A 12,981-nucleotide genomic window follows, 5' to 3' on the forward strand; every position below is an offset into this window, starting at 1 on the left:
CCATACAATGAGTGTCAGTGGGGCTCAATGTTATTTTTGACCCCACTGACTTTCATTATACAGACAAAAACAGTTGAAGCAGTTGTCCAAACATCTTATTTTGTGTTCTACAGAAGAACAAAAGCTATAAAGGTTTGGAACAACATTGGAGTGAGTAAATATTGTTTACAGACTTTTCATTTTTGGTGAACTGTTCCTTTAAGACACACAAGTGGGAGAGAAACAGATTTTCAGAGCTCAATCCTTCACTCACCTAGAGAAAGCTATTTGATTCTTGACAATATGTCACATCTTTCAGATCATGTCACTACCCCTGTTATAGCAAGAGAGAGACTGTCAGGGTCTGTTGGACCCTACGCTGAGCAGAGAGATTGGAGAAGATGGAGAAATAGCTGGGCAAATCACAGCATATTTTCCCTTTGTGAATTAAAAACTCCCCTATTTAATCTCTTCTGAGCGAACTTTGAGGTTAAGCTGGTGCAGATGAGTAATAATGTGGATGTGAGGATGTCAAATGTGGCTTTAGAGATGTTGTCAGATCAAAGTGTGGTGGTCGGTGTCGAGTGAGGGTGCAGTGAAGTGTAGAGATATTACTTGAACAAGGTTGTTGAAAATATAACAGGAAGCTTGGCTGGTTGAATCGAACTTTGGCCATGTGGCTTCATTTAACAAGCTTCCCTCGTGTAACAGAAACAGGGCCTTGATAAGAAGGGGAACTAAACAACTAGAGACTAATAGCATAATAGTGATTTTATTGTGGATAAGGGGTGTTTTGTCCTGGACATGTACTGTACTGGCAATAATAATAAAATATACCAATATTTAATAAATATATAATTAAATGTTATTATTTAAATTAATTTTATAAATTTTTTATTGCAGTACCATTCAAAGATACAGTTTCCGTATGATATTTAACAAATAATAATCATAATAATATTTGTATTCAACAAGGATACATTCAGTTGATCAAAAGTGACAGTAAAGACATTTACAATGTTATAAACATTTCTATTTAAAATAAATGCTGAACTTTAAACTTTCATCAAAGAATCCTGAAAAAAATTGTCACAGTTTCCACAAAAATATTAAGCAGCACAACTGTTTTCAACTGATAATAACAAAAAAAATGTTTCTTGAGCAGCAAATCAGCATATTTTTTACTGTATTCTTATTCAAATAAATGTAGCCTGAGTGAGCATAAGAGATTTCTTTCAAATGAGTATGAAATTTCAAATGAAATTTACTTTTTAATGAGTAATAAATGTAACATATGACTTCAAATGTAAGCAGTTTACAGTAGTCAAGTAATGCATCAACTTTTGCAACAGCTTTGAACATGGATGATCCAATCAGATTGTAGGATCCGAGCTGTCAATTGTACAAAGAACGATCATATATTGTTCCATGTTTTATATTTTGACACTCTTCAAACATTACCAGAACTGAAGAGTCAGATTTTCTGCTCCAGTTCATCAGTCTGCAGCGTGTGTGTAGCATTTTGTGTTTGAGAGTGAGTGTGCAGCGCACAGGCACTTTAACTTGACAGCCTGAACTCACACTCTTATTAAGTGGGGATTTGAGCCGCGAGACAGGCCTGTGGTTCTCTGTTTTTGGGTAATGTGATGTGAGAGACACGGACAAATGCAGTAATGTCCATCAGAAGTGTCTGCGTAAGGCCTTCAGTGATGTACTCTCACATGGCAACACTGAGTTGACATGCACAGCCTGCAACATGAGATTATGTCTGGCCTTTTGCAAACATCAGTAATGCCGCTCCAGCTCAAAGTGCCTGTATCTCTAGCATTAAGAAAGCATTTGGAATCATAAACCCATATGCAAAGTGTGTCTGCAAGATTTGATCTGAGGCTTTGGCTGTTCAGGCTGATTTGTTACTGGATTGTTTTTGAATGATTTTCTATTTATTTTTCTGAGGCAGTCTAATTTCTTTAATGCCGTCCTGAAATTCCGAAACCTTTTAGCAGTAAACCATCTGATCAAAGCAAATCAGTCTTTAAGAAACGGGGTCAGATTGGGATTTGATCTAATGCAGTCCACTATGGCACCGAGCAACATTTTTCTCTCCTTGTTTCTTGATTTATCTGAATGCTTCCAATCATTCCTTCCAGTCAGACGTCCCATTCCTCTATTGAATTACACTGTGGCATAGGCTAGATCCTGCTTAACCGACTTACTGGCTTATTGAGGAAGCATAGCTAATGTCTCATATTCATGGGGTTATATTAAGGAAAGCTCAATTCATAGTAAATCTGTGGTCAGGTATTGTGGGTGGTATGAGCAAAATCTTATTTCATGCTATGAGTATTTTATATTAAGGTAACGGCATATATAAGATTGCTGGAAATTCTTTTTTTTTTTCTGTAAATTCAAACCAATATGTCTGATATTTAAGCATGGAATGTAGTAATGCCTATTTTTGTATAATCTCATTTGAATAATTTGTGGAATGTATTTAGGACACAAAGCCATTAAATAGTTTGGCCTCAGTCGTGTTTTTTTTTTTTAAAGAAATTAATACTTTTATTTAGCAATGAAGTATTAAATTGATCAAAAGTGACAGTAAAGACATTGGATTTTATTCTATTTAAAAAAAATTCAGTTTGAAATAAATGCGATTCTTTTTAACTTTCTATTAATCAAAGAATCCTAAAAAAATGGTTTCCACAAAAATATTGCACAGCACGGCTGTTTTCAACATTGATAATATTGGGAAATGTTTTTTTGTGCATCAAACATTTTCTTGTTAACATCTCTGAGACTGTGTAATTGATCTGGCTCACAAATGTTTTATAGACATCCAATACAAAAGGCAAAGTCTTTAATGGCTGGTGCTAATCCAGCATCTACAGTATATGAATCTTTAAAAGTGTTTTTTAACTTAACTGAAAATCAGAATCCGACACTTTGTTTCTCAGCTGTAATTACACAAAAAGCAAACAAAGCAAAGGGCTCATTTAGCTGTGATGATGAGCCAAGGGGTGATAATGAGTTTTTGATAAAATGCTCCATTAGGGTGCATTATTTTTCATAACATCTTGAAGAATTTAAACATTTATAATGTTATTAGCACAGCATTCATCTCTTGTGTAAGAATGTGAATATATTGTAAAAGTCATGTGTGTGGGTTTAGGTGATGAAGTTGAGGAAGTTGGCCCAGCAGATTGCGAACTGCAGACAGTGTTTGGAGCGCTCGAGTGCCCTCATCACACAGGCTGAGCACAGCTTGAAGGAGAACGACCATGCCCGCTTCCTCCAGACGGCCAGGAATGTGGCTGAGAGGTGAGCGCACACACACACACACACACACATCCCGTCACTGCCTCTGGCAGCCTGAATTTAACTTTAAGCAACTCTGCACATTTCCCGGTGCCACCGCCTCCATTCAGTTCTGTTGCTTGTGGCTTATATTCAAAATAATACAAAATATGCCTTCAGGACTCAGTATTTAACAATATTTGTGCAACTTTGGGTGTGGAGAAAGACTTTGCGGTGTTGTGTGTTTTACAAAATAAAGGTCTATGTGCATTGCCGGCACATTTATTTGCATTGGTGACGCAATGACCAAGCTGTGACTTTTCTGGTGCTATTATAAGCGTATCATAAGCCTGTATTGGCAAGCAATTAATGTAAACACAGTCGGTTTGTCTTATGTACATGTAAACAGGTTCAAAAACAGGATGGATCTGTGTTGCAATATCAAGTCTGTGCATTAGGCAGTCTAAATGCAGTCTAATACACCTGATGCTGGCTAAATAATAATATGAAATAATATTAATCAAACAACAATATTATCAAGAAAGAAACGAATCACTTTTTTTCTTTATTATTGACTTTTTACTTGAAAAAGTTTATATAAAATTGTTTTTATATAAAATAACAATTTAATAATTCTATATAAATATTTTATATATTTTTATAAAAAGAAGGGGAAAAAACTACTCACTGCTCTTATTGTATTTTTTTCTTTATTATTGATTTTTTACCTAAAAACTTCTACCTAAAATTGTGTTTTCTTAATGAAATGACAACTGAATAATTAAGTATATGTAAAAAATATTTTGTATTTTTATTTAAAAAAAGAGAAAACAACTTACTGTTTTTTTCCTTATTACTGACCCTTTACTTAAAAACTTCTAAATTCTAAAAACAATATTTCCTTAATTAAATAACAATTTAATGAATGAATTATATATAGTATTATATGTATAAATACTTTATATATTTTTATAAATATATTACTAAATACACTAAAAAAATTAAGCCTATTTTTCAAGATTTACACAATTTAATGAATAGTAAAATTAAAATTGAATTGAATAATCCTTATGTATTTTAATTGAATAGTTGATTAAGGATAATTCAATTAAAATAGGTAAGGATTATTCAATTTGATTGCATTTGATGGAATTTTACTATTAAATTGCATAAATCTTAAAAAATGGCTAACATTTTTTTAGTGTAATAGACCAATAATTGAAGTCTACATGTCATCATTTTAAAATATAATTAATGTTTTTAAGTATATATTAATCGTTGTTATTTTTTAATTAATATATACATTTTTATGAGTGTTTTATTGAGTTTTGCTGTGGCATCAGAAATTTTATCAAGAACCTTGACATTTCCGTGGTTTTGGTAGAAACTACTGAAATTCTGCTCTCATGGCATCCTTACTAACTGTACAGTCTTCTGTATTATTTGAATTTCATGTGCCACACACATTTCTCTGGGTTTGAGCGCTGCCAGATGCTGTTTATAATTTCTGTCACTGTGGGTGAAATCACATACAGTCTTATAGCCTGTAAATAGACTGTTGTAAATAGAAACATTTATAAATTAATTGCCAGTGCCTCTCTTTCCTCCCAGAGTTGCCATGGCCACCGCCTCCTCCCAGGTCCTCATCCCAGACGTCAATCTGAACGAGGCTTTTGACAATTTTGCCCTTGATTTCTCCAGAGAAAAGAAAATTCTGGAAGGACTGGATTATTTGACAGGTAAAACCAGTGAGAAAACTGAAACCATCTTCTACAGGTGCTTTCTGTGTATGTAGTGCAAAGATAATGAATACATGCTGTATCCGGGATATGGCCAGAATTACATCAGCAGAAGTGAATCAATACATCCCGTCTCGACGATTGCCTTCTTTTCCAGCACCCAACCCTCCGTCTATACGTGAAGAGCTCTGCACGGCCTCGCATGACACCGTAACAGTGCACTGGACCTCTGAAGATGAATTCAGCGTCACCTCCTATGAGCTTCAGTACACCATCTACACTGGCCAGACCAACTTCATCAGTGAGTCTAAATACACACCTTGCACAGCTTGCTATCTCACTCTTTTCCATGAAACCTTCATTTATATCTTATACTTGAATGCTTCTCAGCTGGTTTTGCTTCTGTTCACAAACTTTACATTAGACATCAAGTGGTGACCCAACACAGTACCAACATTTGTGTCATTCAAATGTAAACATGTTCTTAATTTTATCAAGAACTGCATAAGCCCATCAATTTGAAAAATCAATAAATAAAAATATCAACATAGGCTTTACATAGGAACAATTTGTAATTTTATCAAAAAATAAAACATATAGGACACATGGATGTGACTGTGACTTTTTTCAGTTTATTTTAATTTAATTAATTTTATTTTTATTTTCATTTATTTATTTATCTTTTACTTAATTTTTACTTTTATTATTTTTAATTAATAATATTTTATTCGAATTTTTATAATATAATATAATACACACTCTTTTTAAATGAATCTCTTATGTTCACCAAGGCTGCATTTATTTATCAGAAATACAATAAAAACAGTAATATTGTGAAATATTATTGCAGTTTACATGTTTTCTATTTTAATATACTATGTAATGTATTTTACAAAGCCACATGTTTAGCAACCATTACTATTATAAATGCTGAAAACAGCTGTATTTTTGTGGAAAATCATGGATTTTTTTTTACATTGTTTTTACATTGTCGTAACTGTCTCTTTTGATCAATTTAATGTATTCTTTTCAAATAAGAGTATTCTTTTTTTTTTGTGTAATCTTACTGACCCCAATCTTTTGAACAGTAGTGTATATAATTTTATTTTCAATTTATTATTTTCATTCAGCATTTTGTTTAATAATTTTGCATTATTTTGAAGCGCCCTAACTACACCGATAAAAATTTTCCAAAGGAATCATAGAATTTTTTGAACACCTACATGTTCCCCTATACCTTTTGTTTTGTTGGAGCACTTAAGTCTAGCTTTTATGGATCTGTGGAGTGAAAGCGCTCTTAAGGCTTAATTGCTTAAAGGCCAGTAAAGCACTCTGACATACATAACTTGTTTGGGCTTGGACAGTACAGATACAGCATTTTCCTCTCACTCTCTCACTCACAGACCTGCTCCTCAGTTTCCATTCAGCCGGCTTCGGTAACAAACACGGTATATTCATTTCAACTGCTGATAGTTTAGAAGCCCCGAAACATCTACAGAGCTACCACAGGCTCCTTAGAGGATACAAACAAACAGACACAGAAATGGAGAGCAATGCTTTCTTCCCAGACCTTTTTACAGCATTGCTCTTTGAATGCGGATGCCTAAACGCTGCAATTCTTAGATGCGTATGCTTCGCTCCCTTGAGATGAAATGTGAGTCTTTGCTGGTGCATTTTCTCAGCCGTTGGCCAAGTCAGGCAAAGTGGCTCCAAAAAATACTCCAGCCCTGCAGTCAGGATCTATCAGCTGTAGATGGATTTCCTTCTATGAAGAAGTTCAATCACATTTAGTTTCAAGGCATTTTTAATGGAATAATGTTTGTATATTGTTTTGGTTTTTTTTGCATTTTATCATTTATCATATTTGCTGGCCAGTGAAATTGATGTCTTGTTTTATGTTCCCTTTAGCAAAAGTGTATTACATTTTGCAAGCCTCTCATAGCAAAAGCATCATTTTCAAGGGCTTAGGCTGAATAACATGCAGGATCTTTTTCATGATGCTCATTTATTGCGATCCGTCAGTTTGTATGCCAATACCAAGCCTTTGACATATAAAATAACAGTCATATGCTATGTAAAAATCTATACATTTCCCCTGCAGTGCAATCAAGTCCAATATATGTAATTGCACAGCTGCCATGACTGGAAAACCAACCTTTTGTGATCAATTAAACGTGCCCAGAATTCATATGCACCAGCCAAAACTCAAGCTAATAGAATACATAAGCTGTAAAATGGACTTTAAAACAGGAAAGCTTCTTTGCTTTGTAGTTCGTGGGCAGAGTCGTTCGAGGTTCTGTTGAAAGAGCAACTCCGGTTTGTCTGCGGACTTTATCGTCAGCTCTGTGAAAGTGAGGGCACTGGCCTGGCATCAGCCCTGATTAGATCTGACACAAGCTAATGCTCTTTGCTCCGCGCTCATTGTGACATTGATTGATAGTGATACAAGCCGGCGGACTGGCATGCTAACCTGCAGCAAACAGTATGCAAATGCTGCTGTCCTTGCAGAGGAAACGGGCCACATCAACTAATCTGACATGCGCACCTCTTGCTCAGGGACTTGTGCCGTGACTCATAGGCAGTTTATGGAAAACGGGAGAGTCGTGGATGTTACAGGGGCCAGCAAACACATGGCCGAACACAACTGCAAAGCTGACAGATGAGTGAGGTCAGACCAGTCTAACAAAAGACCCTATTGTGTTCATCTGACTCTGTGTGTCTGTTTTCCAACAAAACTCTTGTTCATTTGATAATGTGTGTCCCCACAAAACACTAGCTCAATGTGCCGTGCAACCTTGAGAACACCAACAAATCTTATATATAGACAAACCCACGCTGAGAACAGTGAGAGTGTGTTGACAGAGCTGGTAGTCAGCTATTGTATGTAATATCAGTTAGTCAGAAATTAAAGGGATATTTTCTTTTCTCTGTGGAACACAAAAGAAGATATTTTGAGAAATGTTTTAGTGTGTTTTTTTTTCTCCATACAATGGAAGTCAGTGGTCACCAAAATTGCTTGGTCCTGTCCTTATATTCTATTTATATTTTGCTCTTTTTTTTGTATTTATATTATATCTGTGTATCTGGTTGTGCCTTATTTATTTTCAGAGATAAGTATTGTTGATTTTGTAGCTCATATGAATTGGTTTTAATGAAGAAACTGCACTCAGCTCAGACACATAATAAAGGCGTCTAAAAATCTATTCTAAGGACAAATTCTGAGACCTTGTCTCAGACGACCACCGGGACAAGACCACAGGAACCAGATGAGTCCTCTGCACAATGTGACTTTGCTGCAGCCTGGAATTGAACTGCTGGTTTCGTCTGGTCAGAGGAGAACTGGCCCCCCGACTGAGCCTGGTTTCTCCCAAGGTTTTTTCTCCATTCTGTCACCGATGGAGTTTTGGTTCCTTGCCGCTGTCGCCTCTGGCTTGCTTAGTTGGGGACACTTCATTTCCAGCGATATCGTTGACTTGATTGGAAATGATTGCAAAGATACTATTTAAACTGAACTGAGCTGGATGATGATATCACTGAATTCAATGAATGTCTTTAACTGAAAAATGAGTGTTTACTATTGTAATTTTGCATTATTGACACACTATTTTCCTAATTAATGCTGTTCAGTTGCTTTGACACAATCTGTATTGTTAAAAGTGCTATATAAATAAAGGTGACTTGACTTGACTTGACAAATGTTGATTTAAAAAAAAAAATCTTAAACCTCTATATTTGAGGTCAATCTACTGTGTTAAGAAGGCAAACTGAAACTGGTTTTAGCTTCTTCACAGTTTGTTGGTCCAGTAATGCACCTTTAAGATTTTTTAGACTGTTTTTGCAACTGTTATAGAAAATGTAATCTTCCCTGTCCGATGTTGGAATGACATTCAGCTGTTTTCACAATGTTTATGATTTAGAATGGATGTAAATCTGCTCTTGAGGTTTATCAGATGTTTTTACCCAGATATTAAACAAATCATTCCTGGATGTGTTCTAGCTGTGCATGATATAGTAACAGTAACAATAATAGTAATAAAATAATACATCTTTTTTATATTAGTATTATATTAATATTTTTATTGTCTAGTAACCATTTGGCGGGGGAAACTGTAAGGTACTCGAGCCAGTGCTATATTTTGAATATAGTCATGGCTGAAGGGAATGTAGACACTACCAACTATTTCTAGCCCTCTTAAAACCCTTTTAATACACTACCATTCAAAAAAAAAATTGTATAAATTAATATTGTTATAAGGCAAGGTTGCTTAAAATTGATCAAAGGTGACAGCAGAGATATTTATAAAAGATTTCAAAAGGATTACAACAACAAAAAAAACGTTAAAAAATCTTAAATGAAAAAAAAGGGCTGTTATTGTCAAATTTCCACTCATCAAAGAATCCTAAATGCCTAGAAGTGGAAAAAAAAAAGCTGGCCCTCTGGTGGAGCACAGCCTTGTTCAATGGTCACCCAGCATTCCATGCCTGGGCAGACACTGAAAAGGTACCTGATGACCTGCCTGGATCTGCCTGGTGCTCGGAGCAGTTCACCTGTCTCTTAAAGGGGGCATAACACACACAGTTTCACCCAATCTCATGTTAATCTTGAGTACCTATAGAGTAGTACTGCATCCTTCATATCTCCAAAAAGTCTTTAGTTTTATCATATTTATAAAAGAAAGATACAGATTTACGATTCTCTCCGGAAAAAGATAGAACTTTTTAAAAATTATAGAACGGTATTCAAGTGTAGTGCACGTTATGCTTTGCCCACTTTTGATGCGTGCACGGGTGCATTCTTCCAGGAGAAATGTCCATATAAGGAGTTCCACCCTCGTTTACGTTATTAAGAGCCACGATCGAAAAAAACTCTCCGAAACTTGTACGAACCCGGAAGTAAGATTTTTGGCACAGAAATACTCCGCCATACTTCCAAATAGTTTTTTGAAACTCACTTAAGTCCATCACAAGCATGTTCTCATTCGCATGGACAACATGACAGCCGTGGCGTTCATAAATCACCAAGGGGGTCCCCGTACTCGCCCTCTTCTCATGCTTGTGATGAGTCTGTAGATGTGGGCAGACCAGCACCTCCTGTCTGCTGAGCTGTCTGTCTCCCCAGCCATCTCAATCACAGGGCGGACATACATCAAGACACAGGGCACACGCAGCCATTCTGACATTGATGTCAGTGGGGAGGAATGATTTAGTGATTCGATTTCTATGGGGCATGAGGTGGCTGAACCCCCCTCGCCTGTCAACTACCTCCACTCGGGACCTCGTGTGTTTCCCTTAAGGCAGCGCTATTGCTTGTGCTTGCTTCTGTTAAGCGAGTGGATGATATGCACGCTCTTTCTGTCAGCAAGTCCTATACGGATTTCAACCTATGACTGCAAGTTGTACTTAAACCAAGAAAGGGTTCTCTCAAGAAGGTGCTCTCAATGCCGTTCAGAGCCCAGGTGATATTTCTCTCAGCTTTTACTCAACGGCAACGTGGAGACACCCTCTCAAAAGGGGAACGTCTCTGGTTATTGACGTAACCTCGGTTCCCTGAGAAGGGAACGAGACGTTGCGTTCATGCCGTGTTACTTACGCTCAGGTCTTTCATAAGCTCTCTTATTCAGTCGAAAGAATCTGATGAAATGCCGCGGGTGCGGGCGGTGCTGCGAAAAGGGGCGGGAGCAGGATATGACATCACGCGCCAAGGTTTTCACAGTACACACAACATGGATTCCACTGTGCTTGCCCTGTGTCTGTTGCGACGACAAAGAAAAAAATCACATAAAAATAGTTTCTCTGTTCAAATGTACCATGTGCTCCTGTTTCCCTTGCCACTGCAAACCAAGCCGCTTCTCTTTTAATGTGATTTTTGTAATCTTTTAAAATTGTGTTGTATAAACAGAATGATGCAACACTGCTAGAATTAGCGATTCCTCCATGTTTTAAATTTCTGTACCGAGAGGTCACTTTGTGACGTTTTGATCTTCTATTGGTCTCACACATTCACGTGACGCGAATTTGCAGGTCATAGTTCACCAAACTTGAACTTTGCTACGGAGTGGAATGCGAAATATCTTCGCACGGGCTTGCGTTTCCGGTCTGATTCATTCAAATACGTATGAATGGAAGTCAATGGAAAGAAAAGTGTAGTGTGACTGCGGCTTAAGGCTTCAGTATTTGAGGTGTTCCCCCAATGCATCAGGTTACACTGTCCTCAACGTTTCCTTCCCTTCTCAGGTGGTGCATGCTTATTGGCTCGCTGACGTCGACGAAATTAACCCCTTAGATACTGAAATTTGGTACCGAATGACAAGACATTTTTCCATACTCAATGGTATCGAGGCAATTCGGTCAGTGCCTAAAAAGTATCAAACTCGATACCCAGCCTTATTGTTTTTGCTGTTTTTTTTGTTTGTTTTGTTTTTTTATCAAATAAATGCCCCAAATTGCACTTTTGAGCAATAGTGTATTTACAATATTGCACAACCTCTCGTCCCACATTGCTTAAATATCATGCTTTAAGTTGAAAGCAGCTTTCTGGTTGATGCACTCTCTCACAGACATCTGCGACATGCTTACTAGGTCAATATTCCAGTCCTACTTCCATGATTTATCTTCAGCCTTGATAGTGGATATTTCTCATTGTCACGGACCCGGATGTGTGGAGGCAGGCAGGACGACGAGGACAACAAGAATTCCACTACTCACTTTTAATGTAGACACAACAAGGCAGGTACAGGTAGGTGAAACACACACACTCGGGGTAACATTCACAATAACCGACACCAATGCTCAGACAGACAGGAACTAATAAGGGGTGAATAATTAGAGGCAGACAGGTGAGCACAATGACGGTGATTAACTAATGATTAGACGGGCTAAACCAACACAAAGGGAAGAAACCACAACAAACAGTCCACAGGGGCGTTACACTCATCCTGTATCTGAAGTGAATTTCAAAGCACCATCATTGAGCAGGTAATCACAGGACAGGTCAGCTAGGCATTGATTAAGTGTCATATTATTTTTGCATGATGGCGTTGGCCATCGTAAGAAGGTGGATCGTGATGCAGGGTTTCTATTGCTTTTTAGTGGTTACTGCCAAAGCCAAGGTCTTCGTATCTTAAGATATTCATAAGCTGGGCTTTGGAGAGCTGCCCAAGAATGTGAATGTGAAATGAAGACACAGTCCACAGTGGCCACCGATCAGAAGTGAGACATTATTTCAGTGAATGTAACCGTATGTTTTTGCGGCTGTAGGAAAATGCATTCATGTGGAATCATAACACATGCACATACTGTCCATACTCTTAACATATCCGGATTAATTCTTCTTACTATGTGTCCCATTGGCATTGATGACATCTAAACACATGCACAGTCATTGAAACACACACACACACACACAATAGAAGCATCAAAGGCTAGTTTGGATGTGCCGACAGTATTGGGAGCAGCCCTGTTCCAGTTTTGTGTTGTAGCTCCCTTTCATCTGCCAACACACACACTCACTTATGCACAGTCTAGGATCCCTATTCACCCTGCCTTCTTTTTAGCCAATGACACATACCTTCATCTGGCCCTCTTTGAAGTCTCTCTCCCTCTGAATGTCAAGCAACAGCAGAGAATTTACAATGTAAGCAGCATATTGTAGTCTGCTATGCTAGTTCCATTCATCAAACAACATCAAACGCCTTTTTTGATATGGACGTGGATCAAATGACGTTCTTACTCATGAAAAAATATTAGAGACATGCAGATGGTGGATGCGAATGGTTAATACTTGATAAGCTTTGTTTTTTCATCCAGATGTTGTACTTTTTATTCACTTGAATACTTAAAGATATAGTATTCAGTAGCCAGTCTCCCTTCTCTGCTGAATGCGATATATCCGCTCAACCAATCACAGCGCACCATTCCACGCACTGTAAACAGTAACAACCAATCACAGCGCACCATTCCACGCACT

General features: G+C 37.3%; 1 protein-coding gene across 1 annotated transcript in view; it reads left to right on the forward strand.

Moving 5' to 3' along the window:
- LOC107670185 (probable E3 ubiquitin-protein ligase MID2) overlaps positions 1–12,981 on the forward strand; it is a 96,254-nt gene that overhangs the window by 64,917 nt on the left and 18,356 nt on the right. The window contains exons 6-8 of the mRNA XM_016462705.1: positions 3,152–3,300; positions 4,888–5,015; positions 5,173–5,316. Of these exons, the coding sequence (XP_016318191.1) occupies positions 3,152–3,300; positions 4,888–5,015; positions 5,173–5,316 (421 nt within the window). The remainder of the gene's footprint in view (positions 1–3,151; positions 3,301–4,887; positions 5,016–5,172; positions 5,317–12,981) is intronic.

The sequence above is a fragment of the Sinocyclocheilus anshuiensis genome, unplaced genomic scaffold, assembly GCF_001515605.1.
Source record: "Sinocyclocheilus anshuiensis isolate Anshui unplaced genomic scaffold, SAMN03320099.WGS_v1.1 scaffold640, whole genome shotgun sequence".
Lineage (NCBI taxonomy): Eukaryota > Metazoa > Chordata > Actinopteri > Cypriniformes > Cyprinidae > Sinocyclocheilus > Sinocyclocheilus anshuiensis.